We start from the raw sequence: 19625 nt of genomic DNA, 5'->3' as shown, positions 1-19625 counted from the left end.
TAATCAAAGTCCAAGAGAGTTCATGTAGTAAACCCTTCGGCATCAGATAAGTCCTCAACTTGGGATCTGGATCCAAGAATGATTGAAGATGAACGAATAGAGTCAACCGATGAGAAAGTTGCATTCCAAATCGGCCCAGAGACGTTTCAAGTCACATACTTTGGGGCCAGATTGTCTGAATCGGATCGCCACGTATGAGGCAAAGTCATTCAGAAAAACAAGGATCTTTTCGCTTGGGTACCTTCGGATATGCCAGACATAGATCCAAATGTCATGTGTCACAAGTTGTCCGTCTGCCGAGAAGCTAGACCAATAGCTCAACAGAAAAGGAAGATGGGAACCGAAAGAAAACTGGTTGTTGAGAAGGAAGTTGCCAAGTTGCTTGAGGCAAAGTTTATTCGGAAAATACAATACACAACATGGCTCGCGAATGTGGTTATGGTCAAGAAGGCGAACGGGAAATGGCGGATGTGCACGGATTATACTAACTTGAACAAAGCTTGCCCAAAAGATGCCTACCCGTTGCCCAATATTGATCGTTTAGTCGATGGTGCCTCTGGACATAATATGTTGACTTTTCTCGACGCCTATTCAGGGTATAATCAGATTCAAATGCATCCATAGGATGAAGAGAAGAATGCTTTCATCACAAACTCGGCTAACTATTGTTATCGGGTAATGTCGTTTGGCTTAAAGAATGTCGGCGCTACATATCAACGACTCATGAACAAGATATTCAAATGTCAAATCGGCAGGAATATGGAAGTCTATGTAGACGATATGGTCGTCAAGTCAAAGGACTTTCACAACCATATCACGGACTTGGTCGAGGTGTTTCAGTAGCTTCGACGTTATGATATGAGACTCAATCCCGAAAAGTGCACATTCGGAATCGTTGGTGGCAAGTTTCTTGGTTTCATGCTTTCAGCCAGATGTATCGAAGCAAATCCCGATAAGTGTCGAGTGGTGGTCGAAATGAGAAGTCCACAAAATGTAAAAGAGGTACAATGGCTGGCCGGTCGGCTCACAGCGTTGTCGAGATTTCTTCCATGCCTCACAGAAATAGCCAAACCAATCTTGAGTCTTATGAGAAAAGCAAACAAGTTCACATGGCCGGAAGAATGTGAAGCGGCTTTTCAAGCACTGAAATAGTGTCTCGGAACACCTCCAATCTTTTCAAAACCCGATCCTCAGTCGGACCTCATTGTTTACATGTGCGTTTCACATGAGGTCATCAGTGCGGTATTGATACAAGAGAAGGAGACTCAAGTGCCTATCTACTTTATCAGTCGAATGTTACAAGAATCGGAAAGTAGGTATCAACTACTCGAAAAAGTGGCACTCAGAATTGTTCACACAGCTCGTAGGCTTCGGCAATACTTCCAGGGGCACAAGATCGTTGTACGCACCGATTGCCCAATCGCTAAGGTTCTGAGGAAGCCTGAACTGGCAGGTCGTATGATGGTGTGGTCTATTGAATTGTCAGAATTTGACATATTGTTCGAACCAAGAGGCCCGATCAAGTCACAATGCTTGGTCAATTTCATCAATGAGTTACAGCCAGCCGGACTCTTTGAGAGTGATCAATGGATGATCCGTGTTGATGGTTCGTTTAACAATCAAGGCAGTGGAGCTGGAATAATTCTCGAAAGATCGACAGGCTTGGCGCTTGAGCAATCACTCCGTTTTGCATTCAAAGCCTCCAATAACCAAGCCGAGTACGAAGTACTGTTGGCGGGGTTAAGACTAGCCCGAGAAGTGGGCGTTCGGAAGCTTATCTGTTGGACTGATTTGAAAGTCGTCTCGGAACAAGTAAATGAGAACTTTCAGGTTAAGGACGCCCACTTGTTGAAGTATTATCATACTTTCTGAAATATGTGTCAATATTTCGATGATGCAATCGTGAAGCACACCCCCCATGAAAACAATGAAAGAGCCGATCAGTTAGCTCGGTTGGCAACTAGCAGTTGCAAACCTGGATAACTCCGAACCACCCTTCATTTTGAGCTCTCCTCACCAAGTATTGATACCATTGATTGTTTAGCAATTTTCGAACAACCAACAACATGGATGACTGACATCATACGCTTTATCACTGAAGGCACCAAACCAACATGCCCTTCGGCAACCAAAAAGCTTAGAACTCAAGCTGCGAGATATTCAGTGGTGGGAGGAGAACTCTACTGAAGAGGTTTTTCATCTCCACTACTCAAATGTCTCGACTCCAAACAAGCCAATTATGTATTGAGGGAAGTTCATGAAGGGATCTGTGGTTCTCACCCGGGGGGCAGAACATTAGCAGCAAATGTACTTCGGGCCGGCTATTATTGGCCGACACTCAAAACCGATTGCATGGAGTTTGTCAAAAAGTGCATTCAGTGCCAAAGACATGGCAACTTAATACATGCGTCAACTGAGCAGTTACACAGCATCAGTTCGCCTTGGCCGTTTGCCCTATGGGGAATGGATATACTAGGCCCTTTTCCTATCGCCAAAGGGCAGTGCAAGTTCTTGTTGGTAGCGATTGATTGTTTTACCAAATGGATTGAGGCCGAGCCATTAGCCACCATCACGCATTTGGCTAGGTAATAATGAACATTGTGAATTTTGAAGCAACAAGGATATTTAGTGAGACAATAAAAAACTGTCTTGGAAATTGAGGGTTTTGAATTTCTTTTGAAGGGTAAGAATGGAGATCTCGTTGTTACGATAATAGAGAATGATGTTCTTAATCTGACTGTTCACCATCCGTCGTGCACAACAATGTTGATTTTAACTCTCATTCCTTCTTCTAGATCTGTACTCGAAGCAGGGGCGGATCCATGTTTATACTAGTTATTGTTCATTCTTTTATTATTATTTTTTTATCTTTTTATTTATTTATAAATATTAATTTTTTTATAAAATATATATTATTAATATTAATTATATTTTAATTATCCTATTATATTTAATATGATAAAATATATTAATATTTTATTTTATTGTTTAATTATTTTTACTTTGTGAGAATAATTAATGCTCAATAAATTCTACTAAATAACTAATGGTCTATATTAAATTTTTAAAAATTCAACTGTTAAATTAAAAGTTCTTAATGTATTATACTCAATAATTAATGCTATACATTAAATTTTTGTAAATTCAACTGTTAAATTAAAAAAATTTAATGTATAAATCAAGTTTACAAATTTATAAAAAAATTGAAAATCATATGATATTTTATTAGATGGATTCAAAATGACATATAAATTATTTTTTTTATTATCTATCAATTTAAATTAATGAAATAGACTATCAAATAATTTTTATTTTTTTTAAGTTTTATAAAATTCATATTTATATATTAAAATTATTGAGCGATATAATACTTAATAAAAATTATACTAATATTATCAAGAAGAATAGATTCACAATGTATGAGTAAAACCATCTCAACCCTTCACTTATTTTGAATTTTTTTAACAATTTTTAATGTTTATTCATGATAAACCACGATTGCATGCCATGAGCACCCGACCCCCCATAAAATAAAAGTATCATTTTCTTGTTTGGATTTTGAGGTCGCCCAACAAGAAACAACAACTCCTTTTTCCTATATTACTCGGCAAAGACAAAAAGTAGTTCGAGGTTGAGGAGTTGAACTACCCAAGTGGATCAAATGTCATTTCAATTCATAAACACATCTTTCTTCCCTACCATTTAACATTCATCTCTCCATTCTTGATCTACACTCTCCTCATTCACATCTCTCAATGGCCGGTTTCTTCTCCCTTCTCAGACGCCTCTACCTCACCGCCTACAACTTCACCCTGCTCGTTGGATGGTACTCGCTCCCAGTTTCTCTCTTCAGATTTTTCTCTTTCACCACCAACCTCCTTGTTTCTGAATGTAACTGTTCAAGTTTGTGGATCTGCACAGGTTTCAGGTTCTGTATATTGTTCTGAGGACGCTGAAGGAATCGGGCCATGAAAACATATACCGTGCAGCCGAAAAGCCTTTGCTTTTTGCCCAAACCGCAGCTGTGCTTGAGGTATTTTTCTCCAAAAAAGAACTGATTTTTGTTGACTGTGGAGATACCCTTCTGTTTGCTTGATTGGATAATGTCCAAGTTTTATTGTGGGGATTAACTTAAGTTTCAACTTTTGTTTCATATGGTTGTTGGTGTGGTGTTGGATTGCATGGCGTGCTAGATTCTTCATGGTTTGGTAGGTGAGTAAACCTTTGTTCATTGTCATTAAGTCATTAGTTAGGGTTGCTAAAAATGGGAATCAAGTATAGACCAAGTTGGTATCCATTTCCTTATCATTGTTACGAATTTCTCGAATCAAATAATGACAATTGTTTATTATTATTATTATTTTTGTAAAAATTCCGGGGCAAGATATTCTTAGTCTATTTAGTGCAGGAAAAAAAAAAAAGCATTCATATGTTTGAATTTGATGGTAATAATATAAGGAACTTGATCTTTGTCCACAAATAAATTATTTTTTATATCTGTGATTTATGAGTTTGCTCTCTTTTTCAAACCCAATGATGAAGGGCTGGTGCGGTCTCCAGTAACAGCAACCTTGCCACAGATAGGTTCAAGGTTGTTCCTGGTTTGGGGCATCTTATGGAGTTTTCCTGAGGTTAAGACAAACCTGAACTTTTTATTTTTATTTTGCTTCCTTCAGTTAAATTAATTAAATTTTCAACCATATTGTTTTATTGAAAAGCTATCTATATCTATGAATGACAGACTCGGACTCATGTGCTCGTTACCTCCCTATTAATCAGCTGGTCTATCACCGAGGCAAGTTTTTTTGTGATTATTTGCTTGCATACTTGTTGTGTTTGTTCTTAATAACGTCTTTTTCCATTCCCACCTGTCTGTTTAAGTATTTTAAATTCAACTATCATAGATTCATAATGGAAAACAAAACTGCAAAAACAACTGTAGATTTATTACTTTGCAATAATGACGAGTGTAGTATGGTTGGTGGATTCCATGGCATAGAAGTTATTGGGGGGATAAATATCTTTGAAAGAGTTGGCTGGCTATTAAAGTCAAGGAATGTACTTGGGTATGTGTGGTGGAAAATCATTTGGTCTTTAAGTCACCAATCCAGCCAGAAAAGAGAAACATTGTCACCTTCAAAACAGCATTAGTTACAGCATTTGGTAGTCAGTTTTTTTGAAAAGATCTCCTAGTTTGATGAGTAATAGTTCAAATATGCTATATGATTTAAACTTCCTGTAAGTTGATGGATTTTAAACTGTTTGTCTACAATAATCTTTGGGATTCAAATAATGTAATTTCTGAACATCTGCTTGTGCCGTACATATAGAGGATTAGAGGCAATCTAATAGAACATATACAAGAGGCAATGAAAAACTAAGAAACAAGGAAACAAACCCCAACAGAAACAAATCCTATCTAGCACAGTTGTCAATCCCAAGTAGCAGCGTGGCCCAGCTGACACTAAAAATTGCTATAGTAGGATAGCAGGTAGCAGGATGCCTAATATTTAATCAATTAGAATATAAAAATTAGAGGGTAAAACTTAGAAGAGAGCACAAGATAGTGAGGTCAAAGACCTGCTTTGAAATATTAAAAAACAGAACAAAGCAAGCACAAAGCAAGAAAGGGTGTGCTTGTTCAACCCATCCACCATGACCATGATTTATTAGACACCGGTAAACCTTACTTGATGGGGAATGGGAAGTGTCTATAGTATACCTGCAAGAGAGAGTGTCGAGGCCTTGTTACATTGGCAGATCACAAATCCTATATAATTATCCCAATCATCCTATCTAAATATTGAAGCCATTGCTTCAGTTTTTGCATGCTCTGAATCTGTATGCTTCAGCCAGGACCTCCTCGAATATGTGCAGTGCTCAAGGGGTCTATCATAGTCCTGGGTTGTCATTGATATGGAACAAACAAAAGTAGCAAAATAGAGATTCATGATGGTAGTATCATTTAGAAGCATTTAGATAAAGTGTTAATTTATAGATTTAGGCTCTCTTTTGATTAACTTCTCTCTTAGCAAAAGAAAATATAGGAAAAATGAAATAAGTTTTACCATAAGTTAAAAATTTAACTAAGCCATAAGTTATAAAATATGTTTTGGAGAAGCTAATCGGAGAGAAATTTATTCAAATAGACCCTTATTGTTTATAAGAACCTCTAGTTGGTTATGTTAGGCAATGGGTTCAGTGACTGCAAAGCAAACTCTTAGGCTTGGTGCCCCATCTTCCCATACAATTCTTCTTTTTCTCTTGATAAAGATTAAACACATCTCTTTGTATTCCATGGAAAAGTAATTGATTGAAAAGGGAAGGGGACTATTAACAAAGATCAATATTGATTATCCCCTTTGTTGTTACAATTGTAGATCATTCGCTATTTTTTCTTTGGATTGAAAGAGGCATTTGGATATACCCCATCATGGCTTTTGTGGCTCAGGTATGAAGTTTGAAACTTTGAATTTTGAGCTTGCTCTATGTTATATTGTAATTGTCAATTCTTATATTCATGTTATATTGACTGCAATTTTCTCTCGCAGATATAGCACCTTTTTAGTGCTATATCCAACAGGCATCAGCAGCGAAGTTGGTCTAATATACATTGCCTTGCCATTCATTAAGGTAAAGAATTAAAACAGCAAGTGTCCACAATGCTTTTAGAATCCTGTAGTGCAGGTTGGTTCGGTTATTTGTTCGTCATTTTCATGAATGTATATTTTCTCTTTTGCCCTTATGTTTACTAATCTTCAAGCAAGTCCAGTAAGAGGCTTCCTATAGACAAAGAGTGACTTATATGAAGTTTGGTCTAGTCAAGAAGGAAATTACATTCTCCACTTTTGTGAAAATTTTCACCCTGCATTGCCCTCAAGTTTCATGTTAGTTGATGTTTTGTAACCTTGACCACCTGCAATTTCTTGGGACTCCTAAAGTGGTAATAGAAAAATGGGAAGATACTTGATAAATTGTCACTAATGATTGACTGATATGGTATTTTTCAGGCATCTGAGAAGTACTGCCTAAGGATGCCTAACAAATGGAACTTCTCCTTTGATTACTTTTATGCTGCTATTGTTGTACTGGGAATCTATGTTCCAGGCATGAACTCAACATCTTTCTCACCTCTATTGTGCTTTAATTAACATTCCTGTTATCGACCTTGTTAACTCATTGGATTGCATAACACTATGCAGGTAGCCCTCACTTGTATAGTTACATGCTTGCACAGAGGAAGAAAGCCCTATCAAAATCAAAGAAAGAGTAGAGTAGCATCTGTATTGTAGACTTTGTAGTGTTTACTTTTGTCCTAAGGTAGGATATGGACATGTCTTGGTTTGGATTCATATGCGTAATCCTAGAAATTCTTGCTCATGTATGCTCAAGTCAAAACAGTGGAGTAAAAGAAATTAAATTTTATGGTCTATTTTTACTTTAATAATATATTTTATATGATTGTGTCAAATTGTATGACAATAATTAATATTGTGCATTGATTGTGTTTGCTAGGTTCACGTGCGTACTAGCTGGAAATAGAAAGATTTGGCATATAAGAAAAGCATAATACTAAGTAATGGATCAATATTTAATGAGAAATGCGATGATTGCTTTTGGGAATCGGTTTCTGGGAATTCAACAGAGTTAAAGTGAAAAGCTAGGTGGTCGACAATCGGCATACTATATTTTCCATCCTTGTTGTAGCCATCATTGGCCCGCGCATTATTAATATTATTTTCTCACTACCACCAAAATATTGAAAAAGAAATTCCTAATTAGTCGTAGAATAGCATTAGACTATTATTAGGAGTAATTATTTTTCTTCTAAAAAAAATTCATATAACACGGTCATATTTTTTTTATATATTTGCATTATTTTATTTTATTATTTAAAAAAAATGACTAATTAGATTAACTACCTTATTTATATATAATTATTTAAATTCATGATTAATTGAAAAAAAATGATAAACAAAATTATGATAATTAAACTTGTATATTAAATTCTCATTTGATAAATTACTCTCATTCTCAATACCTTTTATATATTTTATGTTTCTTAAACGTTAAAATTCAAACTTAATCAATCATAATTTTTTTTTTGATTTTTCAATGTAAAAAATTTCCATAATTATAAATTTAGAGTTCAAATTCGAACTTTTAACTTTTGACATGTATATCAAATCAATAAATTCAATAATAGTATATTTTAATTCACGTAATTCATTTTCATAAAGTTTCATCTTCGTAATTTTAATAATCTCCTCGATCACCGCATGGGTCTCAAAATGCACAAGGTGAAATAAATAGCTCCACAACACGAGAGAGGCTTTCAAATTAAATGTTGTCAATGACCATGAAACAAATATGAAATACCATCCTTGTATTTTGAGACCAGTTGGCTTTATAATGGTGGCTATAGTTAGAGTATTTAGTGTGATACTCATTTAACAGCTATTCATGATTTTTTAATACATATGTGAACATTTATTGGTATTCATTGATATTTAATAAAAATAAATAAAATAAAATAAAACTAAAACTAAATAACTTAAAAATATTTATTTATATTAAAGAATAATTTTGTAACATATTTATTCTAAAAATAAATAATTATGACACATTTAGTTTAAAAATAAATTAAGTCAAATTAATTTATATACAATGGAGCCACTAATACTAAAACTACAATAGCTTTAGGAAGGGGACTTGGCTTGGAATTAGCAAAGATATTTTGCCTTTTGAAAGTTGAAGGCTGAAAAAGATTGCTTGGAACTTATAGCTTGCATACAGGTATAAGAACACACATAAGAAAATGTATACCTTTACAAAATTCTTTAACGCATCAATCATTTTAAAAAATAAATAAATAAACTTTGGGCGTTGACACTCTTTAATCCCACATGCAAGAATGATTTTTTTTCTCTATAAAATGGTATAATAAATAGAAGATGCAACAACTTTTTTATTCCAATCCCTTTTAATCCAAATCATTCACCCTCTTCAATCACACAAGCAATCACCAAGATACAATCATTCATTGATCAAAACCCCTCTAAAACCGAGTCTTAAATCCTTGAAAATTCAGGACCATTTATTTAACTTGAAATTTACTACTACGATAAATTCTCGAGAGAATAAAAGACATTCTCCCCTTGCCTCAGATTATCCGATCAACAGGGAAGATTGCTCAGCCCCATACCTTGAACAGTACATAAATTATTGCTAGTTAAAAAAGTTCAGTTTGGAATTGGAAGGGAAACATAATTGATAACTGATATATAATTTATCAACAACCAAATATATTTAGTCAATCATTGCATGCATGTTCTCCTCAAGCACCTTATTTCAACATATCATAAATAATTATAAAATTGTGAACGGTGATACTTTGCCAAAATCACAACTTCTAATTTGTTATAAAAAGTCCCAACCAAGCAAATGCACCACGCTCAACTCATTTTGAATTAGGACCAAATTTTTTGACTCAGGAAACTACATTCAATATAACATTCTATAACCGGAACTGTCCTGTTTAGGGTAGTGATTTGTGAAGCTCAAGGTATGCAGATGTCAAGTTTCTCCATAGAAGTAGAAATTTACATTGTATTAAGCTATTTCAATGTCAATCTAAAACTGGGAATGATTCCTAAATCTCCTAGGGATGAGAATTTTCCATGTTAAAGTGGATAGCTAAGCTTTCTAACAAACTTGAGATTTCTTGAATTTGAAATTCCTAGCCAAAAATATGATCAGTCAAAGTAGACTGATTCAAAATTAGAACATGGGATAGATCAGATATGGTTTTCGATGCATTGTGACATTTTGTATGCTCCAAAACTATGAAATTTAACTGTTAGAAGTCATCACATATTAGCTTTCAATCCTCTATAGTTCCATTCAAAAACAAATTTTCTAGTTCAAGCTATGCAGATTCTAAGTCAACTGGCTCATGCAAGGACTTATGACAACACAACCACCTTTGTGGGTGGGATAATTAATATGCAAAAGAACCATGATGTTGTTAGCTATCTCAGATGCTATAAGTTAACCTGACTGAAATTAGTAATCTTGTTTTACTGGATTCTCTTTTAATCAGTTATAATTGGAAGGGGGGAAAGGTTAAAATGATGATGCCCATTTTAACACAGGGAAAAAAGTGGATTTGGCTCATTTTCTGTTATTTGTTTAAGAGGAAAGTTCATTGTATGAAGAGAATAAAGAAGCCTTTATTAGATCTTCAACAGAAGCAATGCAATTAAAATGGACTTGCACATATAAAACATTATAACACAAGAAAATAAAAATCTAGTATTTCACACATACAAGGAAATTACAGAACTAAATGGCATTAATATTTAGTGACGAATTAAAATAACTGTCATTTTCCCCTATATTTTGTTTAAAACTTTTGGTTATCAACACAAGAATAACATATTTGAGAGAATCAAGTTCCTTTTTGGAAGATCTTGACTTTACTAGCTTATATTATAAAATATAAATTAAAATAAATTCATTCAATCCAAAGAAATTCTCCCATTTACAATAGCCAATTGAATCGTTCAACAAGATAATATACTAAGTAGACACAAAATTAGTCAGACTCGATACTGTTCATACATAGTGTTTGGAACAGCTTCACTATGAGAAAAAATCAATTAATTTTCATGTTCAAGCTAAAGCAATAAATAGTTGCTTCTACTTTTTCATGGTATCACCATTATTTTGGGAATAGAAGTAATTCTCATGGTATCTAAACACTATAAATGGCAGGGTTCAGAAACCACTTAATAATTTAATCTAAGCAAATGATGGGTTGCTTAACTTCAATATGGTAAAACCAAACTTTCGAACATAATCATACAAGACATATGATGAGCATTCGCCCAACACACCACGGCTAAAGACTCGAGTCATAATCATTAATGAAATTTAACCATAATCGTGTTCATATGTGCTTGATAGTACATCTTTCCACACACTTAGTGCGTGTTTGTTGTTCATGCATTCTAAAGCACACTTAATGTAATTTTTCTCTTAGAACTTGATGATAATACAAACACGCCTTTTCCCATCAGCCGGAGTACGGTAGCCTGCAAGTAATTTACAAAAGATTAAATTAAGTTAGGATGAATAAACGGAGTAAAATAGTTAGCAAGAGAGTTTTTAACTACTATAAAATAAATAAACAAAAAAGTATTCAACTTATTAAATTTACGGGATCTTTGCCTTATGTGAAATTTCATTTTCGTCTTTTAGTTTTTTAAAAAATATTTCAAACCTTCAACTTATAAAATTCAATTAGCGCTCCAAAACAATTTTTTTTTTCTTTCAAATTTCATATGTAATTTTCAACTCTTTATATTAGGGAAAAACTTAAAAGGGGAACAAAATTCTTTTCATGTAAGAATGTGTTATTTTCATGTCAAAATTAAATTTTCACCTAAATAATTAATATTTCACCTTAGTAATAAATGTAATAGATTTCATTAAATGTATTACCTAAATAAAACTTTATGTATGATTTCAGAAGACCAATTAATTTAAGACAAATTTATTTTATTAAATAAGATTTGACTCCTTTAAAATGAGAAGATTTTACAATAAAAAATTAAGTTCAATAATAGTTATTGATTAAAAAAATTAATAATAAATATTATAGTTAATTCTAAATTTTATTAGACAAATATTTGATTATATCACAATTTTTTATCATTAATTTGTTAACCAACGATTATTAATCTATTTTATCCTCTAAAAAAATACCTTTCACTTTAAAAGAGTCAAATCTCATTAAATACACTTATGTAAAAATTATAAAACCAATTAATATTCAAATAAAAACGGCCATTAACATTATAAAAAAGTGTGAAATGAGTCTCAAGTAACTATAAAAGTAAAAATCTAATATTAGATTATTATCTAACTATTTGTGAGATTCACTTTTTCATACTTTTCATAATGTTTACGACTCTTTGATTCATGAACAGTAAAATTCAATGCGATTTTTTTTATAATATTACTACAAAGTATTTTACCCAATAATATTCTCTATTAAAAAAATCTAGTTGATCACATATATAGAAAATTTAATAAGATAATTTTCACGTATTGGATTAGTAAATAAAATAATTAAAAATTGAGTCCCAAAATCTTTTTTAAAAAAATTTATCATTGTTTCGAAATGGACTAATCAATCATTGTAAAATTATTTTTAATATTAATTTTGTAAATATGACTATTTTAGAACTATTTACACCTTTAAAATTATTTATCATAGAGTCGTTATGTCTCATAATGACTTTAGTACCACATATCAAAAATAAAATTCAAGAAACCATGAGTCATGTAGCAAAAGTCGCTAAAACAGATAGCGACCCAACTAAAATCGTTACTAAATGTAGTGATAAACAACAACTTAATTTTTTTGTATGAAATCGTTACGGCCTCATTTATGTAATTAATTTTAAAAATAAAACCAAGTAAAAAACAAAACAAATTTTTGCAATAAAATAAAAGATGAAAGATATATATATAACTAATTTATAAATTAAAAAGGATGTTCAAGTGTTTGTTATTCAAATTAACTTGCACTACATAATTCTTTGAGTTAATCATCCATACACTGCCGGTGTAAAGTTTTTTACACTGACAATCAATCATATTTTTTAAATTATTTTATTTTACTTTTATTTAATTAAATGAACAAATGACTTGGTATTATTAAAAAATATGATTGATTGTCAGTGTAAAAAAACTTTACACTGACCATATATAGGTGATTAACTCTAATTCTTTTCTTCCACGAAACTCATACACAATGTAGAATAAAAACCTATTTAAATACAAGTTTATAAGTAATTTCAAGAATTTCCCTACTAAAAATAATAATTTATTTCCAGTAGAAAAGTTCTTCAACTTGTATCTAAACAAGCCATAAATCCACAAGCAAATTGTGTTAAGTAAATGAATAGAAGACTCACCCCAATTTGAGTGATGTATCTGAGCTTTCATAGTCCTGAGGAGGTCCGGTGGTGGTGGAGTTGCAGACGTAAGTAACAGACTCCGAAGACTGACCTTCATCCATAACAAAGTTCTCAGAATCGGCACCACCAACCCTTTGCCCACTAATTATGCCCGCCACCTTTGGTGCAACACATACATATATTCAACTTTATTTTATGTTTTCATTTGCACAAGTTTACGTGAGAGAATAAAACATCAACACCCAAAAAATAATATAAAGGATATATCATACATGACGTTTTAGTCGTTCGTTCTCTTCCATCAATGCCATCCCCTGAAAGTTCAATTGGAGTTGTTACTTGTTAGTCTATGAGAGAGAATCATATAAGACGTAGAAATAATTGATTGCAAATCCCCACTTTCTAACCTTTCTTTGGAGATCAGTGATCTCATTCATAATCCTCTCTCCCTGAAAACCAAAAATATCAAGTTATGAAACAAATTATTGTGCTGGTGGGGCACTAGAGAAAAAATATAATAGAATTATTGAAGACCTTCTTTTCTATAACACGGCCCAATCCAGTTTCAAGAGAGCTTTCCAGTTGTTGCAATTCTTCTATGTTTAAACCTTGAAGATCCTCTCCTCTCAGCTGCCTGAATTTTTCTTCATTGATATATATGCCTTTACAATTCTAACGAAACAAATTAATCATTTATTTATCAAATTCAGACTTGTACCTTAGTTGATGGCTCTTCTCAGCAACTTCCTTGCTCAATCTCGTGTAGTTGCTGTTTTCAACTAGCTGCAGTAAACATTTAAGAAAATAATGATAGCCATTACATTTTCAACATATTGTTCCTCTCAAATATGGAGTATAAAAAACTTCATTTTCATCTACAAAAGCCATAACTCAAGTTCTTTTTCTTTCATGAACATGGTTCATTTTTAAAAATTGATAATTAAAAATTAACTTGTGCTTGTAAAACATTCTTAATATTACTTTTATACTAAAAATATAAAATATTTTAAAAGTATTTTAGTATGATTTTTATACTAAAATAATTGAAAACGTAGTGTATGCTAATTCTCCTCTTTTATTATTATCCCACGTAGCTCCGTTGAATCCTAGTTCACTCCTATTTTAGAAAGAAAAAAAAAAAAAAAAAAAAAAAAACTCATTTTTACTATTGTTACTAAAAGAAATATAAGATTTACATTAAAATTTTATATTTATCTCTTTCTTTCCATAGTCATTGATCTATCATCCGAGTACGGGAAAAAGGATTTATTAATTTCATCCAAATTTATCTTTTTCTCTTTGTTTTATCTAATTAGTCATTAATTTCCCTATAAAACTACTCTCTTTTACTTCAAAAATGCCTCTAAAACCCTTTTACACATGTGAGTATGAGTTAATAAGTTGGAATCACTACAATTGGCCTAATATAAGGAGTTAAATGTATGAGTTCATAGGTTTTAACCTCGGTAAAAATTATTGTAAAAAAAGGTTAATATGTTATGTCATTACAATTGAGATATTCAGATCAAATATGGCTTCAGATCAGTTAAGTGGTAATGCATGTGACATCAAATTTCTTTCTCATGAAATTGTCATGAATTCTATTAATAGGAATTCAATATATTAACTGCGATTTTCTGATGTACCAAAGGAGTAAATAAACACCAAATACCAAATGTAAGTACCACCAACCTGCAACTCGAGAGATGGTTGTTCCATCCTTGCTAGGTTCTTTGAGTGCAAATGATGCCTTTCAAGTATTTCCTTCATGCTTCATAATACAAAATTAAAGTCATATCATGAAGAAAAGCCCTAAGAAAAACTTAAGTACATACACATACAAGATTGGTGTATACATAACACCATCAAATATCTTTAAGTAGGAGATATATTTTGATTTCGCTCATCTTGGACCTCATGAAGTTAGATATTGGGTATGATTCTCATTTTAAAATGATGGATAAAGTTAAATGACTATCATTTTTCAGATTGTAGTTAGGTCATATTCATTCGTGCGTACATCATGATTAAAAATTATACTCAAATCAGTACTAGGTCAATCCTAATAGATTTGCCTTTCCTGATTAAAAATATATACATCATGGTTTTGAAAAAATAATTAAACTCTACTCAACCTTAAACTGCTAATATTCCATATGTAGGCATTATATGCGATTGTGCAAGAACAAACCAAATATTTTTGTATTTATTGGTAATGTATGTGGATAAATAAAAAATAATTCGAAAGAGAGATTTTATAAAAAGTAATCAATTAGGTTCTCTGATAAAAATTATAATCATCAATAAATAATTTGAACTAATAAAATGACTAAAACAAACTATCAAACAATTTCTACTATATTTTAAAGTTATTATTATGAATTTTAAAATAAATTTGAACTAAAAAAAGTGTAAATATAATGTATTTGACCAATTCATTTTGAATCCAACGAAACGGTTGAGTTTTCATCTATTCTTCTCACATATTCTCAAGTTATAACACCAAAGATGATCATTTAGAAGATGTGTATTTAGCATGCGAGCTAGGAAATAAAAAGAAGAAAATGAAATGACTAATTTATGTTGCATTTAAATCAATTATCACTCATTTACCATTTCACCTTTCAACCTTACACGCACACGAAATTTTTTTTCACAAGTATAATAAGTAGCTGCACACATAATTAATTAATTAATAGACTTTTGAACTTCTATAATTATTAAAATAAAATTTATTAACTATAATAATTTTCACAATCTTATATATATTAATTATTAAAATAAAATTTATTAACTATAATAATTTATTTTCCATACACGGTCACAAGTCTAGTTCATACAATAATAACTCACTCAAAACACAACAATATACATTAGGACCCGATCTAAGGTACATCAAAACATAACAAATTAAGGAAAATGAATCAGATCTCTTAACCCATAATAGAATTTCTTATTAAGGCAAATGAATACGATCTAACTATAACAGTAATCTACTCTTATATTATAAAATAAAATACATACATTAAAATTGAAACTCTCCATTTTTTGAACTAAAAATCCACAATATTTATTTTTTTGTCTCTTTTAACTTGCATTTCTTATCTTTCAACCATATCAAACTACCCTTATATTATCTTATATGAATGCTAGACCATCTTTATTATCTATCCCTTTCAATCTACCTTTTTTTATTTTAAATTAGATTCCAATTATTTTTTAAAGAATTATCAATAGTTTAGAACAATCATATCCTCGTAATTTAAGTGATTCATTAAAAGCCTAAAATTGATTTATATTTTTAAAATATTTGTTTAGTATGAATTTTAATTATAATATAATTTACATATTAAAAATATTTATTATAAACTTTACATTAAAAAAAATAAAGATTTACCTGCTAGTACTTACAGAATTACCATCAGACAATAAACTAAAAAAAGCAATATGTAATCTCCCCAACCCCACCAAAAAAAAAATAGAAAAGAAAAATATAGTCCAATCCAGTTCCACAAATACAATTTGGCATGTGCGTTGTAACTGTATTCTGTCAAACTATCCAAGTAACATCGATTAAGGTTCCTCTGAAATTATAACAGACCTTTTTCCCTGTTTTCAAATTTGTGTACTATACAACTTAAAGAAAATCAAAGAAAAGCCATTATTAATATAATTTTTGCTTAGATTTTCTACAAGTAATACACAATCCTATTACTTGCGGCCTAACACCTTTTGAAAGCAAGAAGCCTCTAAATCATGAACGAAGATATGGTGGTGAAATGAAATACTGCTTATATATTGAAAAATAACTACCTATTCTCGTCATTATAAATCTCATAATTAAACCAAGGTTGATAGTGATTCGCACTGCTTCATCAAATTTCCATGGCTTTTATAGCTTGATTCTTTCATGGTTAGAACCTGAATTGTTAATGGTGACGAATTCTTTGTCAAAAAGTTAATCCCTTCTGACCTCAATTATGATATATATGATTGAAAACCAAGTAGAAGGGAGAATATTGCACAACATATATATGTAGCACTATATATAGCTGCTTTTGTCTTTCCAAAGAGCAAAACAACACAAGAATCATCAGATGAAACTGGTTCTATATATGTGCTGTTAATTTATATAGGTTGATATATTTATTCCACAAATTTTTGCATATATAGAACAACAGATATGAACTGAAACGGTTCAAATTATTTTATATATTGGAATTATATATGTTGGAATAATACAAGTTTAGACTAGTTAATTATCTGATCGGAGATAGGGCTGGGTCGTTCTAAACAAGAATTTTCCCTATGAGACTGATCCAGTGACTGATTTTCTCTCTTTTACAATTCTGACGTTTAATAATTATGCATCGAAGTAGCAACTTAGCAAATAAATGATACTTTGTATAACAATTACTGATATAGAAATAAATAAAACTTATTTGTACAACAATTTATATAATTAAGAGAGAAAAATTATTTATAATGTAATAAATCATATTTTGCAAAATAATATATTTACTTTAAAGCGAAATGGGCTAAAGCTACATATCATTCATATATAGTATGTTCATACTTCCATGGAATATAGACCAAAGCAAGCATTTATTATCTAACTCTGCGTTTCTAGACTTTGCGTATTTAGATACAAACTTATAAACTCTTTTGACAACATTTTTACCGAGAAAAAAAAAGTCCTTTATTTCTCATAAGTAAGCAATCAGAAACACTTCTAACTTTTTAGAGTCTTATTCATTATTTTATTTCCTTATCTAATACCTACCTCCCGAACCTCGCTAGACTTCGGAAACAGCAAGCAAATGATGAAACTATAAAACTACTAGATGCGTGTTTGGAACTATGGTGGAAAATCATAAAATTACTCTATAATGTGGTGGAAAATCACGAAAAGACTCCGTAGCTTCTGAGTCCTCATCGACAATCTAAACACACGGTAGAACCAGGAAAGAAAGAAGAAATCTTAAACAGTAAACAGAAAGAAACAATATAAGTGGCGAGTTGGTAACCGTGCTTCAAGTTAACCACGAAGACACGAACTATCTCCGATGTCGGAACTCTCGTAACCCAGCTTCCAAAACATAGCCTTTTTTTTTCTGGTTAACCAGACAAAAATGAAAACTGACAAACAATCTTAAGCATATAGCACCATAACCCTAGTAAACTACAACGGTTTCATGGTTTGTTTTAATTAATTATCATTACGCAAAGCATAAAGATAAACAGATCTTATCTTAACCACAAAGAGTAAAATCCAAAAAACACAACCACGGAAACCCCATCAACATAAAGAGTGAGAGAAAAAGACCTTGAGCTGGAGAACTCAAAGAGCTTCCCAGTGGAAGAGAAGATTATGAGAGCAACATCAGCATCACACAGAACCGAAAGCTCCTCAGCTTTCTTGAAGAGCCCTCTGCGACGCTTGGAGAACGTGACCTGCCTCGCCGTGGTGTTGTCGATCTTCTTAATCTGAATCTTCTCCCTCGCCATGTGCGTGTACCCTTCACCTTAACCTATCCTCATTCGGATAAACAAGGAAAGAGAAAAAGGAAAGTAAACAGCTTTAGCCTCTTTAATCACTTGCTCATACATACGGGGAATGAACCAGCATACAATCGAAGAAACCCACCGAAAAAAGCTGAGTCGTTGACTATTTATGGAGTGTTTTATGAAAAGCAAAAAAAAGCAAAGGGTGGTGGATTTTTAGTTTAGTGTGAGATTGAGAGGGACATGTGATAGAAAAATTAATGTGCAGGTGTTTAACTAAATTTAGCTTTTGTGAAATCCTAGCTCGCTCGGAGATCCAGGGAGAAGACCCGCGTGTGAATTTTTTTTTTTTTGCTTGTTGGAGGTGAGAATATGATGAGATGATGGAGTTGTGTGGGGTGAGGGTGTAGAGAGAGAGAGAGAGAGAGAGAACTTGTCACTGGACGTACTCGTGGATTTAACTTTCCTTATTGGGGGGGAAAGTTTTGATATTAGGAAATGTTGGTTTTGGTGCTGTTTGGCTTGGCTTGAGAGATGGTTCCAGATTTGATGAAAGCCACCAATGGGAAGAAGAGAGAGAGTGAGAGGGAATGTGAAAGTGTGGAAAAAGTATACCCTTTTATGGCGAAGCAGTGTTCCCTGCTCATCTCCCAAAGGTTGTAGGGGTGTCACCAATAGTTAATCAATGAATAAGTATAAATTAATGGAGTGAGATATAATATATAACCCTTATTTTCTGTTCTCGCTAACCAGAGTTACAGTAACACAGCGTATATTACATTTTTTTATTTATTAATCAGTTCTTTAACTATGATATATTTTTTTATAATTATATATATCATTAATGTAAAATATTTATGAACTTTAATGATGATTAATCTTAATTGCTTTGTCAGAAGATTGATTCACTATTTTTAGTGTGTTTGAGAGAAATTATATCTGTGACCTGTCTTTCTTAAAAAAAAAAAGATGTTTGCAATAATTAAGTTTTTAAATAGCTTTTTTATATGAAAATTTTGAAATTTATGATTATTTTTTTAACAAGTTGTTTTTAAGTTGATTTTTTTATATACAAATTTATATTAGAGTAAAACACGATTATATATAATGTTAAGGCCAACAACTAATTTT

General features: G+C 31.8%; 3 protein-coding genes across 4 annotated transcripts; 2 read left to right on the top strand and 1 right to left on the bottom strand.

The window, feature by feature from the left end:
• Window positions 1-1212: 1212 nt before the first annotated feature.
• Window positions 1213-2835, top strand: LOC145953512 (uncharacterized). Its single transcript, XM_083067481.1, has 3 exons — window positions 1213-1830; window positions 2102-2191; window positions 2683-2835. The coding sequence occupies exons 1-3, from the start codon at window positions 1213-1215 to the stop codon at window positions 2833-2835; spliced, it is 861 nt and encodes a 286-aa protein (XP_082923607.1).
• A 711-nt stretch (window positions 2836-3546) lies between these two features.
• Window positions 3547-7865, top strand: LOC109801425 (very-long-chain (3R)-3-hydroxyacyl-CoA dehydratase PASTICCINO 2A). Its single transcript, XM_020362487.3, has 10 exons — window positions 3547-3826; window positions 3922-4033; window positions 4194-4212; window positions 4543-4631; window positions 4742-4795; window positions 6381-6451; window positions 6552-6633; window positions 7011-7107; window positions 7203-7320; window positions 7516-7865. The coding sequence occupies exons 1-9, from the start codon at window positions 3756-3758 to the stop codon at window positions 7271-7273; spliced, it is 666 nt and encodes a 221-aa protein (XP_020218076.1). The 5' UTR covers window positions 3547-3755; the 3' UTR covers window positions 7274-7320; window positions 7516-7865.
• A 3039-nt stretch (window positions 7866-10904) lies between these two features.
• SVP (K-box region and MADS-box transcription factor family protein) lies at window positions 10905-19091 on the bottom strand. 2 transcript variants are annotated; one of them, XM_029271689.2, is made up of 9 exons: window positions 18637-19091; window positions 18316-18520; window positions 14682-14760; window positions 13708-13772; window positions 13524-13623; window positions 13397-13438; window positions 13262-13303; window positions 12987-13075; window positions 10905-11096 (listed from the first exon to the last, which is right to left on the bottom strand). In XM_029271689.2, exons 2-9 carry the CDS (start codon window positions 18495-18497, stop codon window positions 11078-11080), a joined length of 618 nt encoding a protein of 205 aa, XP_029127522.1. In that variant the 5' UTR covers window positions 18498-18520; window positions 18637-19091; the 3' UTR covers window positions 10905-11077. The 2 variants fall into 2 exon arrangements, with proteins under 2 accessions (XP_029127522.1, XP_020218071.1); XM_020362482.3 differs by having other exon boundaries at window positions 12987-13147; window positions 18637-19080.
• Window positions 19092-19625: the final 534 nt, after the last annotated feature.

Source organism: Cajanus cajan, chromosome 11 (genome assembly GCF_000230855.2).
Source record: "Cajanus cajan strain Asha chromosome 11, NIPB_CcT2T_4, whole genome shotgun sequence".
Lineage (NCBI taxonomy): Eukaryota > Viridiplantae > Streptophyta > Magnoliopsida > Fabales > Fabaceae > Cajanus > Cajanus cajan.
The sequence above is the reverse complement of the archived record's forward strand: the minus strand, read 5'-3'. Positions and strand labels throughout refer to the sequence as shown.

Bases quoted from the DNA above. Each gene is read 5' to 3' on its own strand.
- LOC145953512 (XM_083067481.1), top strand. From the start codon at position 1,213: ATGTGCGTTTCACATGAGGTCATCAGTGCGGTATTGATACAAGAGAAG. The intron at 1,831-2,101 runs GTTAAGGACGCC...TTATCACTGAAG, and splicing joins AAGTAAATGAGAACTTTCAG to GCACCAAACCAACATGCCCT. The intron at 2,192-2,682 runs GTTTTTCATCTC...TTTCTTTTGAAG, and splicing joins AGGAGAACTCTACTGAAGAG to GGTAAGAATGGAGATCTCGT.
- LOC109801425 (XM_020362487.3), top strand. From the start codon at position 3,756: ATGGCCGGTTTCTTCTCCCTTCTCAGACGCCTCTACCTCACCGCCTAC. The intron at 4,632-4,741 runs GTTAAGACAAAC...TATGAATGACAG, and splicing joins TCTTATGGAGTTTTCCTGAG to ACTCGGACTCATGTGCTCGT. The intron at 6,634-7,010 runs GTAAAGAATTAA...GGTATTTTTCAG, and splicing joins TTGCCTTGCCATTCATTAAG to GCATCTGAGAAGTACTGCCT.
- SVP (XM_020362482.3), bottom strand. From the start codon at position 18,497: ATGGCGAGGGAGAAGATTCAGATTAAGAAGATCGACAACACCACGGCG. The intron at 13,624-13,707 runs GTACAAGTCTGA...AGAAAAATTCAG, and splicing joins GAGAAGAGCCATCAACTAAG to GCAGCTGAGAGGAGAGGATC. The intron at 13,304-13,396 runs GTTAGAAAGTGG...TTGAACTTTCAG, and splicing joins TCACTGATCTCCAAAGAAAG to GGGATGGCATTGATGGAAGA.